This window comes from Scyliorhinus torazame, chromosome 4 (genome assembly GCF_047496885.1).
Source record: "Scyliorhinus torazame isolate Kashiwa2021f chromosome 4, sScyTor2.1, whole genome shotgun sequence".
Taxonomy (NCBI): Eukaryota; Metazoa; Chordata; class Chondrichthyes; order Carcharhiniformes; family Scyliorhinidae; genus Scyliorhinus; species Scyliorhinus torazame.
Genome location: NC_092710.1, coordinates 166,844,075 through 166,868,139, shown reverse-complemented (window position 1 = coordinate 166,868,139; position 24,065 = coordinate 166,844,075). Strand labels below are relative to the sequence as shown.

The window sequence follows — 24,065 nt, the reverse complement described above, 5'->3', positions numbered from 1 at the left end:
CTAGGATTGGATAAGGGAAATAGTTCATTTTTTTCTCCACTCCTGAAAGCATTGTCATCTGTAGGACTCCACAGATTCTAGTCTCCACCTTGTACCTCAATCATGTGGTCATTTAACACATGTGAACTTCAACAATTAGAGTCTGCAGGATATACCAGTGTAGGAGAGGAGGTCACAGCAAAGCTGAGTGCTCCATCAAGCAATATTCCTAAAAATGCACATATAGCATTCATTTAGATTGTGACCGGGACTGGAAACTGTGGACACCCCCCCCCCCCCCCCCCCCCCCCCGCATCTCCTTAGCACAGGGTTCAAATTAATCATTGTGCCCTGCTGTCAAACCAGTTTAAACCAATCAGCTGAGCTCATGAAGTGAATGTCTCAGCTACCCGCTGGATATGCCTGCTGAGCTATTGAGAGGACCTGATGTGTTCCTTTTTTTCTGATCATGTTGATGTTTTTCAGAAGTGCTGAAATAAAACTGTCATTATCAATTTAAGTTTTAAAAATATCGAGTAATCCAATTGTTTCTTTGTCTACTCTGACACTTGTTCATTAATGTAACTGCTCCTCATTTTCTATTTATAAAATAATTTGTGCTCTCTTAACGATCCCACCCGTTACCATGATGTTTGTTTTCCTGCAGAGAGAAATTGTTAAGTGAACTGACTTCTATGTCGTCTATCAAAACTGCAGTTTCACTGTTTAAATACTAACAAGATGGCAGAAAAGAATGGGATATTTTTAAACTCCGCTGATAGCTCAGTTGATAACAAAATTTTTAGTTCAACTAGCGGAACGGAACAGGTTTGATTCCTAATCTGTTCTGACCTGATCTCAACGATTGTTGCAATTGTTCTCAGCATCCCTGGAGTAAAGGAGAATAATTATGCAGAGGTCTCAGATTGAGTGAAGCTGAGTTGGAACTAAGCTTCATGGCCCCTCTGCCATGTTTAATAGTCTGCCAAGATTCATTGTCAAAGCTTATATTTAACCATGGCCACTTAGAAAAAGTACTCGAGTCTCCTTAAACCAGTTGCTATCAATACTTGACTGAGGAGAAGGGCAGGAGGAAGAGAAATTAAGCAGATTGTGGAGGAGTAGGGAGTAGAATGAGAGTCTGTGGCGACTACATCACAGTAGTAAACCAAAGGCTTGAATAAATTAAGTATAAAGTAGGACACTGTGATGAGAGAAATTAGAAATAATGGAGAAAATTAACAGTAATTAAATATAGAGAGAAACAAGACGTACAATGAAAGGTGTTAATTCACCATAGAGCACTTAGTCCCTATATATAAATTGCTGTCATTAACAGTTTGTCACCAAAAACAATTCAAAGTCTATCATTTCTAAAATCGTTTTAAATAATATAAATATGTAATTTCATAAACATTTTCAATGTAATTAAATCTGTGGAGGACTATATTTGTTTTCAATGGGTGACATTCAGATACAAATATATACTGAGCTTGTGCTGGATTCCTCTCTACGTTACTTTAGGCAAGTGTTAACCTGGTTAATTTGATAGGCATAACACATATAAATATAGTTCATGCAGGAGCATATCATGAGCACACTGAGCATTCATACTCAAATTTTGTTGATCAGAAAGTTATTATGATCCCAGTCAGAACCAATAAGTTTTAAAAAGATATTTACATTTCCAGTGACTAACTGAAAGGATCACACAAGATTTCAAATCTTTAGACTTTTACTTTAATAAATGAACTAAAACTGACATTGTCAAAACACTGTTCAGTAGGCAACTTATACTCTGAACTACAGGCAAGAAATTCCCTATTTAGTTTTTACACAAACAAAAATTTCAGGCTACGGATATATTTATGCTATCTCTCAGTCCAAAGTTATTCTCAGTTCCCAATTACTTGCTGCCTTTTTCCTTTCCTAGCTGGATAACTTCTAATATCAGGACTGACGTTCAATGTTAGGGTTATACTGGAGATTCTTCCCTCTTGCCAAAGCTAGTCAAATCTTCCAGCTTCTTTTAAATTCTCACAAACTCAGTCTCTTCAATCTTAATGCAGGCCCCTGCTCACGTTTTGCATGGTGACCAACGGAGTCAGAATTGTTTCTGCTTTAGTACAGGACTGGGTGATTCTATGTTTCTGCTCTCTCTCTCATATTCTTGCAGATGTACTTGTCTGTGAATTTCAGTGACACTAGAAAACTGCCATTTGATATCACAGTAGCATTCTATTAACTGTTCCTTCCTTCTCAAAGCAGTGGCAGTGTGAATCACATGGGCTTTGTATCTAGATAGAATATCAATTAGTGTTCAAGACCTCCAATCCCAGTCTATCTTGGAATTAAACAGTGAGTTTTAAGTATGTGTTTATAAAGCCTGACATTCTTACATGTTTCTGTAAGACTTGGAGACTAACAGTCTACCCACAGCTGCTCTTGTCATTATCTACAGTGTGAACATCCAGCACCTTCTTTCCAGTAAGCTGACCTGGACTTCCTTCATCCCCTTAGCCACTAAGCTACATGAGCTTCTTGTCAGGCAGCAGTCAGAGCATGTCACATGATTCCCCAACAATAGGATTAGCATCGCTGCCACACAGTGCCAGGGACCCGTTTTCAATTCCACCGTGGGTAACTGTATGGAGTTGGCATGTTCTCTCCGTGTCTGCAAGGAGTTTCCTCTGTGTGCTCCGGTTTCCTCCCACAGTCCAAAGATGTCCTGGTTAGGTGGACTGGCTATGCTAAAATTTGCCCTTTGTGTCCAAAAATGTACATGATAGGTAGATTGGTAATGCTAAAAGTAGGTGGGGTTATGGGGATAGAAGGGGAGGAGGGGGTGCCCTTTTAGAGGGTTGGTCAAATAGGCTGAACAGCCTCCTTCTGTACTGTAGGTATTCTATGGGTAACAATTTTACTAAAGTCATATTTGTAACAAGATGTGCCCTAATTTTTTTAACCACCTAAAGTAATAAGTTATTGATTATCAATGTGACAGTAAATTTAAGGTTCTCTAAATCTTTATTTAGAATCCATCTTATTTTATGTGATTAAAATTGTTTTTAAGGTGTGGCTGAAGTAATTGTCCTGGTTGGTGGTCGTCAAATGATTGGAATGAGCCAACGAGATCTCACAGCTGTCAGCTGTTTTAACCCTCAGAACAACAAATGGTACCCATTAGCCAGTCTACCATTCTACGACAGGGAGTTTTTCAGTGTTGTGAGTGCAGGCGACAACATCTATTTATCAGGTAAATTTTATCAGTCATTTTTTTTAAATTTCACCTTTTTGTATGAGCATCCTTGTCAAAATAGAATCAATAACGCACAAGTTTGCAGATAAAATTATAGGTATGGAACAAAAGACCATTCAGTTCATAAGCCTTCAACTTTAACTTCTAAGTAAGAAAAAACAGAAAATTAAACCTCTGGAACTATTAATAACGAGGGTTCATGAAAATCTTAACATTATATAGTTAAATAACTTTAATGTTGCTTGGAAAACCAAATCTATGACAAAATGTCAGTGCAATACTAAGAATAATGCATGGACTACAGTGGGACTGAGAAAATTGCCAATTTAAATATTTTCTTGATTTAAAAAACTATGTGTAAGGGGGGAGTGAAATAATTAGATAGCTCTTTAAAAGAACTGACACAGGCATGATGGGCCAAATGCTCTCCTTCTGTGCTGTAAGATTCTCTGAAAAGCTTATCAGCAGAAATGCCCAATGCTGAAAGAAGTGGAAAGAACACACTAGAGCTTTCAGGTGTAGGTAGATGAACTCACACCTTCCACCGCCACAATGGGCAGCACGATAGCACAGTGGTTAGCACTGTTGCTTCACAGCACCAGTGTCCCAGTTTCGATTCCCGGCTTGGGTCACTGTCGGTGCGGAGTCTGCACGTTCGCCCTGTGTCTGCGTGGGTTTCCTCTGGGTGCTCTGGTTTCCTCCCATGTCCATAGATGTGCAGGTTAGGTGGATTGGCCATGCTAAATTTCCCATAGAGTCCAAAAAGGTTAGGTGGGTTATTGGGTTATGGGGATAGGGTGGAGGTGTGGGCTTGGGTGGGGTGCTGTTTCCAAGGGCCGGTACGGACTCGATGGGCCAAATGGCCTCCTTCTGCATTGTAAATTCTATGATTCTTCCCTCTTATATCTAATTCCCAAATCTAATGTAAACCCATCTGGGTAGAGTCTTCTTGTTTGTTCTTTGAGGTAAAGATGACTATGTTCATTGTCTGAGGTGTTTCTGGATAAATTTCTGTGGGCATATAGGCGATTGCTTAGGCCAACTTGCACATGGAGGTTTCTGTTAATAATAATAATCTTTATTGTCACAAGTAGGCTTACATTGCAATGGAGTTACTGTAAAAAGCCCCTAGTCACCACACTCCGGCGCCTATTCAGGTACACAGAGGGAGAATTCAGAATGTCCAATTCACCTAACAAGCACATCTTTCGGGACTAGTTGGAGGAAACCGAAGCGCCCGGAGGAAACCCACGCAGACATGGGGAGAACGTGCAGACTCCGCACAGACAGTGACCCAGCCGGGAATCAAACCTGGGACCCTGGAGCTGTGAAACCACAGTGCTAACCACTGTGCTACCGTGCTGCTCCAAATAGCACACGACTGATGATTTAGACAGGTTTCTGGCTCAGGATTCCCTCTCCTTACACTCTCTCTCTACCTCTTTTGAAAGAGGCCACACCGTTGTTTATCTTGTGTCAGGTGCAGTGACCCTGGGCTAATCCCTCCCAGGACTCGAAGAAGACATCAAAACTCTGAAGCGAGGCCTTGGGTGGAGTATTCTTTAAATTTCTGTGATGTGGGCGTCTTGTGGTGTTACGATCCCAGTTGATGTTATAACAGGATGGGAAGATTCCAGAATGGAACCCTGGTTCACAAGACCATAACTTTAATTTTTTTATAAAACGTGGAGGAACAGTCACAGGACCGTTGATTAGTTTTAACAACATGAAAAAAAACATTTTTTAAATGTGTAAAGTTGAATTATTACACAATACTCCTTTACTACCCCCTTAATTTAACAGATACACACTGATTTAGAGATTAACATGGATTACAAAGTATACCATAAACTACAATGGTCTCATTAACACCAAGTCCAGTTTAAGCACACAAGTTGACTGTGGTCAAATATACACACTTTGCTCTGAACCAAAGTTAGGATCTGTGGATTTCTCCTCAGAATACCCCCTCTCCCGCCCATGGTGGGAGTTTCCAAACTCCACTCCCAAAACATACTTTAAAGTCTTATTCATAATAATCCTGTCCTTTAGCAGGTTGTATTTCAAAATCAAGTCCAGGTTTTACAAATTACACTTTTAGTTAAAAGCTTCCACTCCACCTTTAACAGCAAATCCAGGATTTTACACCAACCTATTTAGGATTTTCTTATCGTAACTGCTGTGGAAACTTATCACAATTGCTTTATCTCTCGATTCCCAGACTGTACTAAAATGACATAAATCTTTTCATCTACCTCTGGAGTCTGTTGTCCCATTTTAAATCGAGTTACTGTGATTGTTTCTTTAACTCAGAACACTTTGCGTACTCTTTCTTGAATTCTTCTGAACAATACCTTGGTCTCTGTTCTGTTAACTTCAGGTGTCATAAATACTCTTTCTGTCACAATTCTCTGATTATCTGGACTGTAACTTGTACCCTTTAGGAAGCCGGCCTCTTTGTAGCTTCTGCCAAATCCAGTTTTTCTCCTGACAGAGTTGAGAGATGTTCATTCCACAAAATCCTGACTCCAACTGCCCATAAATTCAGCTAAAACTGAAACCTAAAGCTCGAGTTGCTACCTGCATATCTCTGCTGGTCTGTTTAGCTACTTCATGCTGTAGCCCTCTCTAAGCACAATAGAAACACAATTGGAACTTAGTCAACCTCTTAACCAACCATCTTTGTCCAGCATGAATCTAACTATAAGTTTTACACTTCCAGGCACAGAAACGTTACATTTAACACATTTAAAACTATACCTTATTTCTAATTTTTGCTAATACAAAAATAAATCCCTTAAAACTACCTTTGACTTCCCAGTGGCTAGGTCAGCATTAATTGCCCATCTCTAATTGCCCTTTAAAAGGTGGTGGTGAGAAATGCGGTATAAATACAGCCACTGTGCTGGTATGGAGGGAGTGCCAGCATTTTGAACATGTGACAATGAAGGTCTGGAGATATGTCAGGATGGTGAATGACTGACATGATGGGAATTTCCAGGGGTGGTTTTCCCATGCGTTGCCCATGTCTTTTGATATGGTAGCGATCGTGGGGTTGGAAGATGATATCTAAGAAGACTTGTTGAGTTCCTGCCGTGCATCTTGTATATAGTATACACTGCTGCCACTGTGCAGTGGTGTTGAAGGAAGTGAATGTGTGTGGAGGGGATGCTAATCAAGTGGGTTGCTTTGTCTTGGATAAGATTCTTGAATGTTGTTGGAGCTGCACTCACCCAGGCAAGTGATTCCATCACCCCCATGACTTGGCCATTGTAGATGGTGGGCAGGCTTTTGGGAGTCAGAAGGGGAGGTTATTCACCACACAATTCCTGGCCTCTGACCTGCCCTTGTAGCCATAGTGATTGTATGGCTAGTCCAGTTCAGTTTCTGGTCAATTGTAACACCCAACATAGTGCATATCTCTGCTGGTCTGTTTATAGTGGGGAATTCTGCAATGAAAATGGTATTGAATATCCAGGGACGATGGTTAGATTTCTCTTTGAGATGGTCATTGCCTGGCACTTGTCTGACATTAAAGTTACTTGCCACTTGTCAGTCCAAGCTTTGATATTGTCCAGTTCTTGCTCCATTTGGGCATGGACTGCTTTTGTACCTGAGGAGGCGTGAATGGTGCTGTACATTGTGCAATCATCAGCTAACATCCCCACTTCTGACCTCATGATGGAAGGAAGATCAGAAGTGGGGATGTTGAAGATGGTTGGGCTGAGGACACTACCCTGAGGAACTCCTGAAATTATGTCCTAGACGGAGATTATTGACCTCCAACAACCAAATAATCTCTCTTTGTGCCAGATATGACTCCAACCAGCAGAGGATTTTCCCCCTGATTCCCATTGACTCCAGTTTTGCTATGACTCCTTAATGCCATACTTGATCAAATTTTGCCTTGATGTAAAGGGCAGTCACTCTCACCTCATCTCTGCCATTCAGCTCTTTTGTCCATGTTTGAACCAAGGCTGTAATGAAGTCATGAGCTGAATGACCCTGGCGGAACCCAAACTCAGTTTCTGTGAGCAGATTATTGCTGAGTACGTGCACATTGATAGTGCTGTTGGTGACTCCTTCCATCACTTTATTGATGAATGAGAGTAGACTGACAGGGTAGTAATTGGCCAGGTTAGATTTGTCCTGTTTTTATGTACCGGATACACCTAGACAATTTTCTACATTGCCAGTGTATGTCAGTTTTATAGCTGTACTGGAACAGTTTGGCTAGTGACAGGCAAGTTGTGGTGCACAAATCTTCAGTGCTATTGCTGTAATATTGTCAGGGCTCATAGCCTTTGCAGTACCCAGTGTCTTCAGCCATTTCTTGATCTCAGGTGTAGTGAATCGAATTGGTTGAAGACTGACATCTGTGATGCTGGTGATCTTTGGAAGAGGCTGAGATGGATCATCCACTTTTGACTGAAGATTGTTGCAAATGGTTCCCTATCATTGAGGATGGCGATAGAGCCTCCTCCTCCAGTGAGTTGTTTAATTGTTCACCATCATTTATGACTGGATGTGGCAGGACTGCAGAACTTCGATCTAATCCATTGGTTGTGGAATCACTTACCTCGGTCTGTCACTTGCTGCTTATGCTGCTTGGCATGCATGTAGAACTGTGTTGTAGCTTCACCAGGATAACACCTAATTTTTAGTTATCCCTATTACTGTTCCTAGCATGTCCTCCTGCACTCTTCATTGAACCAAGATTGTTCCTCTGGCTTGGTGGTCATGGTAGAGTGGGGAATATGCCAGGCCATGAGGTTATATATTCTGTTGCTGCTGATGGCTCACAGTGCCTCATGGTTGCCCATTCGAGTGGCTAGTTCAGTTTGAAGTCTATCCCATTTAGTTCGGTGTAGTGCAACACAACGCGATGGAGGTCATCCTCAATGTGAAGACGAGACTTTGTCTCCACAAAGTCTGTGTGGTGGTCACTTTTACCGATACTGACATGGACAGATGCATCTGCAGCAGGCAGATTGGTGAGAACAAGGTCAAGTATGTTTTTCCTCTTGTTGCTTCCCTCACCACCCTCCACCGACCCAGTCTAGCAGCTATGTCCTTTAGGACATGGCCAACAGGGTCGACAATGGTGCTACCGGGTCATAGAAATTGAAATCACGCACCCAAAGTACCTTCTGCATCCTTGCCACCATCAGTGCTTCTTCCAAGTGGTTTGACATGGAACAATATATATTCATGAACTAAACAAGGGCGCTATGTGATAATCAGGAGATTTTTGTCCATGTTTTCCGTGATTCCATGAAACATCATGTGATCTGGACTCAGTGTTATGGACTTCCAGGACAAATCTCTCCTTACTGCATATCATTGTGCAGCTATCTCTACTGGATTAGTGGGACAGGACATACCTATGGATGATAACGGTGTATGGTGTGCTGTAAAGTATGATTTCGTGAGTATGACTGTCAAGCTTGACTAGTCTGTGAGACAGCTCTCCCAATTTTGGCACAAACCGCCAGATGATAGTAAGGAGGACCTTGCATGATCGACAGGGCTAGGTTTGCCGTTGTCATTTCTGTTGTCGGGTTCAATGCCGGATAGTCCGTCCGGTTTCATTCTTGTTGACTTTTTAACTGTTTGGTACAACTGAGTTGCTTGCTGGGCCATATGAGAGGACATGAAGACTCAACTATGTTGCTGTGGATCTGGAGTCACATGTCGACCAGAAAGATTTCCTTACCTAAAGGATTTAGTGAATCAAATGGATTGTTAGGCAATTAACAAAGGCTTCATGATCATTATTAGACTTTTTATTCCAAATTTTTATTGAACTGAAATCCTACCATCTTCCCAGGATTCAGAGTCAGATTCCCAGAATATAACTCAGGGACTCTGGTTCACTAGTCCGGTGACTTTACCACTATGCCATCTCCTCCTCATATTACCTATTCATTGAACCACAGATCACAAATGTCAGCACGCTGTTCCTTTAATTTCAAACAGTATTTACATGCACTGTTCTCCAACTCCCTTCAATTTCAACCAGCGCCCACATACAGGGGCTGGTTTAGCACAGTGGGCTAAATCGCTGGCTTGTAATGCAGAACAAGGCCAGCAGCGTGGGTTCAATTCCCGTACCGGCCTCCACGAACAGGCGCCCGAATGTGGCGACTAGGGACTTTTCACAGTAACTTCATTGAAGCCTACTTCCGACAATAAGTGATTATTATTATACACTGTTCCCTTTAACTCTTCATTACAACTGTAATCACCCCAATTATCACTCTTGAGGATATGTTCCCATCTGTGACAATGAATAAGTTTGCCCGCAGATACGCTGAAAGTTGCCAAAGACTGTCCCTAAATGCATCCTTCTTTTCCTATAAAGATCATGGGCTAGATTCTCCGCCCCTGATGCCGAAATCGCGTTCGGCGATACGGCGGAGAATCGGATTTGGGCCAAAATTGGGAGTGGTGCCGGTTTTTAAATTCTCTCCCCCCCCCCCCCCCCCCCGGAAAATCAGCATACTCATGGAGTGCGGCGCGCCGAGTATCCACCGCCTCAGGCCATTGCCTGAGGCCCACCCCCGGTGCTCCGTCCCCGACTTGCTGAATTCCCGACGGCATGCGACTCTCATGGTCCCAGCCATTCGGGAAACTCGCAAGGCGGCTGCGGACTCAGTCCGGGGCCGCCACAGTCGAGGGAGGACTGATCGGCCGGCCGGGCGGGGGGGGGGGGCTTCAATCGGGACTGGGGGCAATGTGAGCGGGCAGTCTGGGGCACCAGCAGTCGGTGTGGGGCACTACTTTGCTGGTCCAGGCCTGTGGGCTGAGCCCGCCATGGAGCACGGCACTGCCGCTGCAGGCCGCCACCATGCGCATGTGCGGCCTCTGACCCGGAAGTGCTGGGGGCCATATCGGCAGCTAGAGCTGCGAGTTCTACGACTGCTCTGTGCTAGCCCCCAGCAAAACGGGGAATCTGTGGCCTCTGGACACCATTTTTCCTGGCGTAAAAGACCACAGTTTTCACGACGGCGTGGGGACTTACTCTCCAAAACGGAGAATCCAGTCCTATATCCATGACGATGATTGGCACAACCCTCCTTCTTGAATATAACATCTTAATCTTGTCTTAATCTTAATCTGCATTAAAGAACACAGTCAAAGCAATTGTTTTGCCACTGGCACACATCACTGAAATGAAACAGAGCGGATTAATTTTTTTGGATAACAAATGTCTTTTGAAAGTTAGTTGTGGAAATAATGGGGGTGATTTTCTGGCCGCATTGTGCACAGCACAAAGGAACTGGGGCTTTGGAGCGGGGTGGGGGGTGTTCATGCTAGGCTGGAGTCCTTCATGTCGGGGGTCTCCACCAGGTTAGGGGTCGCGTGGTCTTTCTCTGCTTGCTAAAAAACGTTTGAAGTATTACATTTCAGGTCAATTTCAAGGCCCAGTCAAGTTGCAATTACCACTCTGCTCTCTGTTTGCTTTAAAGGTTTTTTTGTTGACATTCCATTTTACACCCCATTAAGTATTACAAGCACCAGGTTTGACAGCTGTTGCCTCAATCAAAGGAGCTTTTCAGATGTTAACACAGCACTTCATGTTCCATCAACTCCAAAGTGCTTCCAAGGATGCACACCTGTTCTGTTGAAGCTCAGGAGGGGATTTCTTCTATATTGTCTGAACTGTCTGCCTTTCCTGGAAGATAAGTTTCACCATAAAAACAGGTGGACTCACTCAGAAATTATGTGCAAGGTTCTTGTATGAGGACCTCCTCACAGTCACAATTATCCTCTACGTGAGCACCAGAGAGCTGAGCACAATTTCCCACATGTTGCTGCCAATTACCTGGGCGATCAGGGCTCCACATCTGGATGGGAGGGAAGACTGAAAGTTGCAAGACCAAGGGGCTGGCTGCATGTCACTCAGAGGGAAAGAAGTGGGGAGGAGGGGGGTACTATTTGGGCTTAAAGTCATACCCTGGTGCATGGAGTATTATGACATGACATCAATAAGATTGCGAGAAGTGCAAACCTGAATATCCACTGTGCACGTTGGTTTGGCTGACTCTGAAAGGACTTGTGCCCTCTCAATTCCTATGAGTCCAAACTCGTACCAATTGCACTGGTGGATCCAGGGACCATTATGCCTCACTTGGACATCCATGAACCAGAGCACAAGAAGGACCCATTGCACCTGATGTGAAGAAAGGAGACAGCCGGATGGGAGGCCTTGGCGACAGTGAGGTGGCACCGGCAGTGGCCATGGCCATCGATGAGATGATGTGTTATAGCCAGCAGCTAATTGAGAGGACACAGGTTGTCAGAGTCGGAGTAGGGTTGTCAGATTCGGGATCATGAGAACAAAGGGTGTTGGGAGGGATTGAGGGTGCTGGGAGGGATTGAGGGCCCCGGATGGATAACCTTACTGACCATGTATCTTTCCCTCTCTCTCTCTCTCTCTCTATATATATAAAATATATATATCGCCTTCACTCATTACTCCTGAGTAATAATGAACTTTGAAGTAGAGCCAGTCGAGCTGACAATAATCCTCTTCAATGCAGTGGCAGCGGACAGTCTTAGTGACTGTGGTAAGGCCAACCCAGGCTGAAACTTGCACCAAAACAACAGTGGGGGAGATGGTGGTGGAGGAGACTTTGGCTGTGCAGGACACGCATGTCTTACTACAAGCTGTCGGACACCATGTGCTGCCGAAGGCTCCGCCTCACCAAGGTGACAGTGCAGCAACTTTATCACATCCTCGCAGACCAGGCACTATGTGGAGGAGGAGGGCACCTGCTCCCGGTGGCCGTGAAATCCAGGAGGCTCATTGCGGAGCTCGCGTGGGCTTGTGTGGTATTTCCCAGGCAACAGCCCACAAGTGCATCTGGAAGGTCACAGATGCTCTGTATGCTCGGGCTTCCCATTACATTCACTTTGACCTGGACCAGGCCCACCAGGATGCCCAACTGCAGGATTCGCCGCCATTGCCAGGATGCCTCTGATCCAAGAGGCCATCGACAGCACACATGTTGCCCTGAGAGCACACAGGCATCAGGGAGTGCCTTTCATCAATCGGAAGGGGTTCCACTCCCTGATTGTCCCAATTATGTGCGACCACTGCCACAGCATCATGCACATCAAACATATGGGCAGCATGGTAGCACTGTGGTTAGCACTGATGCTTCACAGCGGCAGGGTCCCAGGTTCAATTCCCGGCTTGGGTCACTCTCTGTGCGGAGTCTGCACGTTCTCCCTGTGTCTGTGTGGGTTTCCTCCCACAAGTCCCGAAAGATGTACTTGTTACGTGAATTGGACATTCTGAATTCTCCCTCTGTGTACCCGAACAGGATGTGGAATGTGGCGACTAGGGGCTTTTCACAGTAACTTCATTGCAGTGGTAATGTCAACCTACTTGTAACAATAAAGATTATTTTATTATATTATCTGTGCCCATTAGCCAGGGAGCGTGTATGACAGCTACATCCCAGGGCACTTGAAGATCCCCGGTGTCTTTGAGGACCACCCATTTGTGGGAGGACGAGAGATACTGCTGAGGTCATAGCTGATGATGCCAGTGAGGAGGCCGAATATAATGAGGTCATCATTGACACACGGACTGTCATTGAGCAGTGCATCGGGGTCCTAGAGATGCGGATCCGTTGCCTGGACCACTCTGGCAGTGCTTTGCAGTACAGCCCCCAGAAGGGTCTCCCACATCATTGTGGTCTGCTGCGCCCTCCACAACTTGGCACAGTAATGGAGCGACATTCTGGAGGAGGAGGAATGTGTAGCTTCACCTGAGGAGGCGTACCAGGCGGGTGTGGCGGACGAGCCTGAGGAGGATGCGGAAGATGGAGGACAGGCAGCAGCAAGGGTCCAACAGGCACGGAGGACCACGGAGACCTTCATCGCCTCCAGATTCGCCAATTAGGAGGCTTGGTGTCCGACAGCTCAACACAACCCCAAACATCCACCTCACCCCCCCTCCCCCATCCCAGTGCCCTTTTCCCCACTCTCAAAATTTGTGCTCCCCACCCCGAGGGTCTCATTGACATCACACTAGGGTGATGGGCTTGGGTTAGCTGCAGCAAGTCACTTGTCAAGACAGGAGGGTAATGATGACTCACAGTGAGGGAAACTGTGATGTTCCTCTGGTTCTGCTTAAGTCTGACTCCTGTCTGTCTTCTGACTGCATACTGATCCCCTGATCCCAGGCTCATGTCTGAGTGAGAGGCAGGGACACATTCCTTTGGCCCAATGCTCCGGGGTGGAGGGAGGGGCAAGGTATATCAATGAGTAATGAAGCTGTCATTCCAGAATGTCCGTCACTGTGGGTCTCGAGGGCGTTCACTGTTGGGGATTGTTTGGAAGGCATGTAAAAGGATCTGAGCACAGATGGGGAGATGAACGCCTTGTGAGAAAGGGGTCAAAAACAGAGACATTGCGGCATGGAGGTGCAATATTTTTCATGATGATTATTTACAGTTGCAACTATCGACTGCCTAATTCTGGTGTCTGCCTTCACCCATGCCTACTCTGATTAAAACTTCTTAATCTTACATGGCCTGGCACTATGTCTAGGTGTCCCCACAGGATGCATAACAGAAATGGAGGTGGCCTGTTGCCTTCCACACCTTGTAGCCCGAGATGCCCTTGGTGGGTGTCGTCTGGAGGACCTGGACAAGGGGGGACCTGGCTGACAATCAGGTGTCACTGGGGTTGCTGTGCCATCCTATTCTGTCTGTTGCTCCTGAGATGCACCGGTGTCAGGAAGAGGGGAATCAGAAGGGTTGGTGAGTGCCAGAATCTCCTGGGTGGAATGCCTTGGGATAGATTCAAGCGCTTCCTCCCTCTGAGTGCTCATGGGACCCTGGGCTACTCCACTGGATGTTGGGGCAGCTCGAGTGAGCTCCAGAAGTCTCTGCACCACTGGTGCTGCCAGTCTTGGAGGCCTACCATTGCCTGCATCATGGTGTGAGAGCCCTCGACAAGGGCCTCTCCATCAGGACCAAGCTCTGGAGCCCTTCAGCCATGGTCCGCTGGGACTGGACCATGCTCTCAAAGCCCTCAGCCGTGGTCCTTTGTGACTGGGCCATGCTCTCAAAGCCCTCAGCCATGGTCCTCCGAGATTGAGCCCTGCCTTGGACTCTTCCACTCATGGCTCGGAATTGTCCTGTCCAGGCTTTCCAGTGTGGGTGTCACCGTCGCAGTATTGGCCTGGATGCCACGCAATGCTGGCAACGTCTCATGTGCCTGAAGGCTTTAAGACTTCCCCAATCAGCCTTGCAATTGCTAAAATGTCACTGACAACCCCTCCTGGATTTCCCGGATCTGCCTTTGCAACTCCAGAGCTCAGGGAGGACCTTTTTCAGAGGCTCGACATCTGGCCTGGGTCCAGCTGTATCCTGGGGTCCAGCGGACCTCTGACTGCCCACCCTCTTATAAGTTCCTGCCTCCATCTATGTGCATCAGACGTTGTGTGGTGCTCACCAGATAGTGACCCAGGAGCCTGTCTGCTAATGTTGCCCACCGAGGAGTGTGTCTCTATGCTGGTGGATGTTGCGGGTGATGCCTGAGATGCCTGATTGGTGCTTTCCTCAGAGCTTTCCACCGAGGTATTGCTGGGGGTCATGTTGGGGGGGGGGGGGGTTGGTGACTCCACATGGCCCTCATCAGGTGTCGATCTTGCAGACAAGAGACATGAAAGAGGAAATGCTGGAAAATCTAAGCAAGTCTGGCAGCATCTGTAGGGACAGAAAAGAGCTAACGTTTCGAGTCCGATGACTCTTTGTCAAAGCTAACAGACAGAGAAAATGGGAAATATACCTTCAGGCCCCCTCCCACAACTCCTTTACCGATACATTGATGACTCCGCCTGGCTGAACTCATTCTATCTCTCAACAACTTCTCCTTTAACTCATCTCACTTTCTCCAAATCAGAGGTGTAGCAATGGGTTCCCGCATGGGTCCTAGCGACGCTTGCCTTTTTATGGGGTATGTGGAACATTCCTTGTTCCAGGCCTATCTCGGCCCCCTCCCACAACTCCTTTACCGATACATTGATGACATATTTTCCACTTTCTCTGTCTGTTAGCTTTGACAAAGAGTCATCGGTCTTGAAACGTTAGCTCTTGTCTCTCCCTACAGATGCTGCCAGACCTGCTGAGATTTTCCAGCATTTTCTCTTTGGTTTCAGATTCCAGCATCCGCAGTGATTTGCTTTTAGACGAGAGCCATGGTTCAGCCAATGGGAGGAACGAAGGTCTGGGGAGCTTAGAGCTCACTGGAAACAGGCCTTATGGATGAAGGTTCTGTGGATCCTCAGCTCTATGGCACAGGTCAACCTGTGCCTCCGCTGCTATCTCCATCACTCTCCCTTCATGGGGCGTTAGGAGACGCAACTCTGGGATTCCCCTGCCCGTCTTCTCCCTCTCCCTTTTATTGTTGGCTATCTTCTTCTGTGGGGGCACAAAGAAGAAATTGCAGGCCAGACATGTTGTAGCTTAGAGGTGTAATATTCTTTCATGGCTGGCGGGTTGTATAGGTGTGTACAACAGTTGGCATATGTGGGCACCGGACCTAGACAGGAAGGGGTGGTGATGATGAGTACCAGGAGGATTTGAGGAAGATGCTGAGGGGTTGGGTGCTGGAAGGCCGCAAGGTGTCGGAGTGGATTCATGTTGGCATTCCAGGTGTGACGCAAGTCCCTGATGCCAGGAGGACACTGGTGGTCACTCAAATTAGGTCATTAATTTCCTTACGGGATTGGTCGCCAGTCCTCTGGGCACTGACCGATGCACCCCAGGCTGGATTAGTCTCACTTCTTCTACCCACCCGGGAGTACAAGGTGGTCTGCCTCTCCTCCCACAGTCCAAAGATGTTCAGGTTAGGTGGATTGGTCATGCTAAATTGCCCCTGGGTGGTGTTACGAGGATAGAGTGGGGAATTGGGCCTAGGTGGCGAGCTTTTTCAGAGGGTCGGTGCAGACTTGATGCTTCGAATGGCCTCCTGTACTGTAGAGATTCTATGAGAATTTCTAGGCTTATTGACATCATCAGGATAATGAATTAGTTTCATTCCAGTGACAATATTCAATATTAACTTTGTCAAATGACAAGTGCACTGGTCTAGACTCAGTGGAATCATGGTCATGACTTGTCATATTGATTTGTAAGTCCGATTAATAGCTTGACCACAGGGGTTCACGAACTGGACAGGCAGTTAGATTTAATCAAACATATGCCACTGTGTCTGATTATTCCAACTATTTCCTGGTTAACATATGCGTGTAGTTAATCCATTATGTCTACATTCAATATGAATAATTTCCTTGCCGTGCAGAGCTTGTTTTAAAAATTCAGTTAAACGTCCATTGGTTCCTGGGAAATGAAAATTGGCCAATTTCCTGTGATTAGTCAATTTATAAACTGCCTTTCCAATTCGCCACTTGATCTTTTAGTTTACTTCAAAGTTTAATGTGTTCTTTGTGCAGGATTGACTATAAGGATTGGACATCCTACTTTGAACCAGTTTAAAGCAGTCCTTAAAATGTTTCAGATCAGGCTGCCGGATCTGAATAAGACAATTTTTGTCTCTAAATATCAAAATCTGACTCTCTTCTTTATACTTGTCGACTAATCTCACATGGCTCCAGTTAAGTAGTACCCAATTGACTTTATTCCTGTCCAAACTGCTCGGAAGATGTATGAATACACCACACTCAAACGAGACTCAGATTCCAAGTTGCCCAACTGAATTGATTGAGATAAAGTAAACAAGAAGTGTGCATACAAAACAGTACCAGGTTGCATACAAAGACAGCAATAATAGGGTCTTTTCAAAACTGCATATTACTATTTGATGGATCTTGGTGTCGACAAATTAGCTGTTGCATTTGTCTATCTGGCAAGTACACTTCAAAAAGTAATGAATCACTAGTGAAGTACCTTTGGTCATGCTGTGGTCATGAAAGGGGCTAAATAAATGTAAATGTATTTGTTTTTTCACACTAATGTTACAACCTGGAAATAGAATATTGGAGGAACTATTATGCAATTTCCAAGTTGAGTTATTCACAGTTCCCAAATAGAGGGCTGACTTTTACATGTTCCCTACCCCCTCCCCTGACTAACAGTCAGTTAGGAGCATGCCCATGAAAGAGTCTGCTGCCCACATTTTCCACTCAGTGGGGAATTAATTGAACTAATCTGTAGTCCCAATAACACCAGGGTCGAGTGGTGGCCACGAATGGGACTACAGCCAGTCTCCGAAGAAGAGATGGGTATGGAGGGCGGACTGAAGGTAAATCCTGGCTATCAGCAGGCCCCACCGAAAGAGATGAAGGGATTGCAGAGCCAGGTTAAAGAGGACCTGGAAAGAGGTTGAAAGAGGGGTATGACTTTGGAGAGAGGGTGCCACTTAAGGGCCTCAATAGGCCCAAGGACTGGCAGGGCACTGGATGTTCCCATTATTCCCTGTAAAATGGGAGATAGGTTGGGGGCAGAAAGGAAAGTGCTGGGAAGGCCAAAGCCTCGGCGCAGCATTTTACGAGCACCATCCACCTTCGACAAATAGGTGGGGGAGAATAAAATCTAGCCCAGTCTTCCCAGCTGAATTAACACAAAAATACCATTTACAAACTGAAGTCAAAAGACATCTGAAATCCTGGCATGGTGGAGCTGACTTTGCCCTTCTCCAGCCTTAGCTTTATATTTACAGTGCAATTACTGCTGCATTACCATTAAATCCCAATTAATTTATTAATCTCCTTCAGAAAAGGAAACCTGCAATCATTACTTAGTCTGATGTAAACTTGATTCACCATATGGTTGACTTGTAATGTCCTGAGGGAAACTAGGGGTCTGCAATATAAATGGCTTTGCCAGGGTTTCCCACATACATCGAACAAATGAAAACAAATATTTTCTGTTTCTCTCTCACATACTGCGCACGCACACCATCTCATGTATACTACAAAAACTAAACCCAATTCTTTTCATGTATAACATTCTCAGAATGTAGAAAATCAAATTTAAATGAATTTTATATTGAAGCTAACACAGATGTTTAATGTACATGCTCCAGAATTTAATTAGTCAGTAATCCCTAATTTTGTACATTCGAGATCGCTGCTGATGAATAAAATGTTAAATTGTAATTACAAAAGCATGTGGCAGCTCGTTAATGAAATATTTTCTATTCTGCATCTTTGGGGCTAATGATGTTAAAAGTTTGCCAGCATTAAAATTCATATTTTTGTTGGTCCACAATAAGCAGTTCAGAGCGCTCAAACCTTGCCCCTCAGCCTGAGGTGTAATAATCCCCAGGATAAATTACCACCAATCAGTTCTGCACCTCAAAGGGGAAAGCAGACTACGGTCATCTGGGACTATGGAAACTTTACCTTTGTCTAGAAGGTGCAGATTCCATAATGAAACAGAGGTGGTAATAATGTAAAAATCAGATATGTGCAATACAAATAATTAACTTTTATGCACAGAATGCTTTATGCAGCCTTTATAACTTCAGGGCAGGGTCATTTGTTGTTTTGTTTAGTTGAATTTAGTTGCCAGTATAGTGGTGACATCAATACAGATTTCATTGATTTCAGCCATTGATATGTGCAACAGCTCTGTTTCCTGATTCTGTTAATCACTGAAATTCCTGGAACTGTCAAAGCAAACAACATAGAACTGCAAAAACTTGAGAAATGTGTGGATTGAGAGATTAACTCTGGCATCAATAATGAACCATGCTTATTTATCTGAAAAGGAATTTTCAACAATGACAAAGGTTAAAAGCAATTTTCTTAATTGATAGCAGCCTGTAATTAAAACATTTTTCAGAAAAAAGTTTAATTTCCGGTTTGGGTCACTGTCTGTGCGGAGTCTGCATGTTCTCCCCATGTCTGCGTGGGTTTTCTCCGGGTGCTCAGGTTTCCTCCCACAAGTCCCGAAAGACTTGTGACAATAAAGATTATTATTATTACGTCAAATATATTTTTTATACAATGGGCATTCCAATCAGGAGATTATTTCCTGTTTTATTATCCCAAAGAGGCCTTAGTAGAGCGTGTGTTTGCCCTGAGATATATTATTGCTTTGATATATGCCACATTGCTAATGGTTGAATAGGTGACAGATCGGCTATATGGTGGAAGCCCAATGGAGATGCTTAAGTGACCAATTAAGAGCCACTTCACACCTCTGCAGGCATTTTGCCTGCATTGCAGGGACCCGTTGCTGCATGGGCAGCCCACCCAGGGAAACCTGATGGCCTTTCAGCAGGGACTTGTGGGGGGGGCTTCTTTATGGGCACCTCAAAGCGCTCAGAGAGCTCCCCTGCCCCCCCAACAGCACGCCTGTAATAGATGTCAATGGCCAGTCATGCAGCATCTATACTTCACAAGCCTACCCCATCCCCCCCCCACAATTGTTGTTTTTTAAAAATAACTTTAGAGTAGCCAATTCTTTTTTCTCCAATTAAGGGGCAATTTAGCATGGCCAATCCACCTAACCTGCACATCTTTGGGTTGTGGGGGTGAAACCCACGCAGCCATGGGGAGAATGTGCAAACTCCACACGGACAGTGACCCAGGGCCAGGATTCCCCCCACAATTGTTAGCGCATGCCTGCCAGGGCCCAGTACTCCCCCCAATCCCATTTACTCCTCTGCCTCATTCAATGAGATGCCCTCTTCTTGCAGTTGCGAAGCCCATTGCTAGCCACATAGAGGCAGGCTGCTATCCCTAATTGGGGTGGTAGCCCCAGCAGCACCTACTTAATTGGGCACCACTTGGAATATGCCTCCTTGTGTTCCGGCACTGACTAAAGCAGGGTCACCCCCTGTTTTGCCTCCAGTAGAGGACTGTATGCAGCTAAACGTTGTTGTAAAGCTCCTACCAGTTACTGTGATGACTCAGGTCAATGCTGCATTATTGGGCATTATTTTGATTTCCTTAATCCGCTCCCAGCTGCTCCACTCGAGCACACACGACGTGGAGTATTACGTCAGGTCCAGGGGACTGGTGTATTCGCACAATGGGGTACTGATAAGCAATCACCGCGAGAGAATGGGTAGTCAAGGTAGCTCTTGACTTAGAGAGGAGATGTGGGATGCGAGTGATATTCAAGTATAATCGCTCTACTCAGATCTCGGTCAGTGCAGGAGACTCCCAGGAGGGCAGAGGAAATTCTTTAGGGATGTCCGCAAAGCATTTTGGAGATGTCAAACATCCCTGCCGACACATGGGAGTCCCTGGCTTGTAATCAGCCAAAATGGAGAAAGCCGATCCAGGAAGGTACAGGGTACATCAAACATCTTGGTCATGAATGTGCAGAAGCAAAGTCAAGGTATCAGAAGAAACGCACAAACCTCCAAGCCATCATCTACCCTAGCCTTTAAGCACCACCGGCCCCACACGTGGCAGAGTCTACAGATTGCAGACTAGATTTATCAGCCATTTCAGAACCTACTGTGCTGGGGGCAGCACGGTGGTACAGTGGTTAACACTGTTGCTTTGCAGCTCCAGGGTTTGATTCCGGCTTGGATCACTCTCTGTGCGTTCTCCACGTCTATGCATGGGTTTCCTCCGGGTGCTCCAGTTTCATCCCACAGTCCAAAGATGTGCAAGTTAGGTGGATTGGCCATGATAAATTGCCCTTAGTGTCCAAAAAGGTTACTGGGTTGCAGGATAGGATGGTGGCGTGGGTTATGTAGGTTGCTCTTTCCAAGAGCCAGTGCAGACTCGATGGGCCGAATGTCCTCCTTTGCACTGTAAATTCGATGATTCCATCAAACTGCAGTGGAAGCAAGTCATCCTCGATCTCAAAGGACTACCTAAGAAGAAGAAGAAGGTGGAAAGTTACACCTGAAATGGTGCCATTGTTCCCAACAGGAGCCACTAAGCCGAATCCCACCCCAGGGGAAGCATGAAGGTGTCATGCAGTGAAATATTCAACAGACATGTTTCTGAACTCTCGTTATCTTTTAACTAAATGGAAGATGAAAGATTTCAGATCACCAGTCACATCACTTTTGGCTATATTGAGTAACCCTGGCAAAATTGCATGCAGCCCCACAGGACACCGGTGAACTTCACATTCGGAAGTTTGCAGTGTTATAATTTGTTTGGAGGGGGTCTGTAAATACTAATCCAATTGTAATCCAACCTCAAAATAGGTTTCAGTCATCTTGGAAGAAACTCTGTGTGGATCTGAGGATTCTGAATTTGTGGTGTTGGGATAATTGCACAGTAAGCATCAATAGGTTTCTCTGAGTTGAAGTAGAGGGTGTATGACTTCATCCTATGAGGATTTGAGAGTTTAATTGTTTTTGGAAAAATCATTATTAATTAATTTTGTTTAAATCTGATGTTCATTTATTTGCGCAACAGGCAGATTGTTCTTGAAATGTGCCCTCTGGTAAAAGACTTGCATGCAAGTGTGGAGATCAATGACAGAAGCCATAGGGGAGTCCTTACCGACCTTTGAGGATGTAGCTGTCATCTTAAAACTTTCCTTTGCCAATTTAGCCAAAATTAGAATTTGCTGAATAAATCAGTTAACTATCAGGGCCCTGCCCTTCGGAGCACATCCACGTCCATCGAGGTGCTGAATTTTTAAAAACCTGAGTTTGTTAAATAAATTGCAATGAAATAAATAAGGTATTGCAGCTTTCTGAAGTCTAGGATCCTTTTTCAAAAGATGCATAATCCCTTTTAAAGAGCTGTAAGCTAATTTATATCCTTTAATGCACCAGAACTAGAAATTATGGTAATAAAATCTCTAGTTAGAATTTGCGTTTTGTTTCCGTAGCAATCAAGTAGTGTGGATTGTTTCATTCTGGCTATCTGCTCTCATTGTCCCAGGTGGCATGGAGTCTGGTGTCACACTCGCTGATGTCTGGTGTTATATGTCCCTCCTGGATAATTGGAACCTAGTTTCACGAATGACTGTCCCCAGGTGTCGACACAACAGCCTGGTATACGATGGGAAAATTTACACTCTCGGTGGTATTGGTGTCTCTGGGAATCTTAATCATGTTGAAAGGTAAAAAATCAAAACTGGCCTGAAGTAACTGATAGGTGGAATTTATTGGAATTTAATGAAAAAAAAATGTAATGATGGATGAAATAATTTATTTTTTTCAATGAATTGTATTCTTCAAATGTGTAACTACTTTAGAGCACCTTGCTTGATTTATTATTTCTATGTAAAGTCAAAATGAATCTGAAACCAATTGAAAACACTTTTGATGTCTGAACAATGACATTTTGTCATTTCTAACAACGCTGCTATGGGAAGAATTGCAAATATGTGAGAAGTGCCCAGTCTAGGCAACACCTATCTCTCAGAGAGGGTTGGTAAGTTAGGTTGTTGCTGCCATATCTGAAACTATGTACTGAAAACCTTTAAAGATAATTTAACATTGAAGTGATCATTCATACCCAGTACTCGTTCTCATTGGGAGTCATTGCAAAGTTTCATGGTTGGATGCTGCTGTTGAGTAGGGGTTACTCAGTTTAACTAAAAGCTGACCACTGGAATAAAGTTCTTAATAGCAATAGACTGCCATGGCAGGTGAGACTTCTAAAAGGGAAAGCTGTGTGTTCCTTAATATCTTTGCATTAGTGTACAACTCGAGTAAATCAATGAGGTGGAAAACTGAATCAAGTTCTTTATTTTGTATTAGAAACATAGAACCATGGAAAATAGAAGCAGGAGGAAGCCATTTGGCCCTTCAAGCCTTCTCGGCCGGTCATTATGATAATGGGTGACGATCAAGATCAATACCCTGATCCTGCCTTCCCCCCCATATCGTCTGATCCCCAAGAACTATATCTAACTCCTTCTTGAAATTACACAAACCTTTGGCCCCAACTACTTTCTGTGGTAGTGAATTCCACAGATTCACCACTCTCTGGGTGAAGAAATTTCTCCTCACCTCAGTCCTAAAACTATGATCCCTAGTTCTGGATACCCCACCATCAGGAACATTCTTTCTGAATCTACCCGGTCTAATCCTGTTCAAATTTTTAAAGTTTCTATGAGATCCCCTCTCACTCTTCTAAACTCCAATGAATATAATCCTAACCAATTTAGTCTCTTATCGTATGACAGTCCTGCCATTCCAGGAATCAGCCTGGTAAACCTTTGCTGCACTCCCTCCACAGCAAGAACATCCTTCCTCAGATAAGAACACCAAAACTGCACACAATACTCCAGGTGTGGCATCACAAATGCCCTGTACAATTGCTGTAAAATATCTCTATTCCTATACTCCAATCCTCTCACTATGAAAGCCAACATACCATTTGGCCTTCTTTATTGCCTGCTGTACCTGCGCGCTTACTTTCAGCAAATGATGCACAGGGACATCAAGGTCTCGCTGAGTATCCACCTCTCTCAATTTACACCCATTCAAATAATAATCTACCTTCCTATTTTTGCTACCGAAGCGGATAACCGCACATTTATCCACATTATACTGCATCTGCCATGCATGTGCCCACTCACTCAGCCTGTCCAAATCCCGCTGAAGCATCTCCGCATCCTCCTCATAGCTCACCCTTCCACCCAACTTTGCATCATCTGCAAATTTGCAGATAATACGTTTAATTCCCTCATCCAAATCATTAATATATAATGTGAACAATTGGGGTCCGAGCACAGATCTCCGGTATCCCACTAGTCTCTACCTGCCTATCAGAAAAAGACCCATTTATTTCAACTTTTTGTTTCTGTCTGCTAACTAGCTTTCTATCTATCTCAAGACACTACTCATAATCCAATTCACTTTAACTTTACATATTAATATGCTCTGTGAGACCTTGTCTGAAGCC

At 44.6% G+C, this 24,065-nt stretch overlaps 1 protein-coding gene across 5 annotated transcripts in view; it reads left to right on the top strand.

Moving 5' to 3' along the window:
* Positions 1–24,065, top strand: part of LOC140410584 (kelch-like protein 29) — a 598,914-nt gene that overhangs the window by 486,988 nt on the left and 87,861 nt on the right. For all 5 annotated transcript variants that reach the window (XM_072498865.1, XM_072498864.1, XM_072498863.1 and 2 more), the window contains 2 exons: positions 3,053–3,235; positions 22,092–22,272. In XM_072498865.1, the coding sequence (XP_072354966.1) occupies positions 3,053–3,235; positions 22,092–22,272 (364 nt within the window). The remainder of the gene's footprint in view (positions 1–3,052; positions 3,236–22,091; positions 22,273–24,065) is intronic.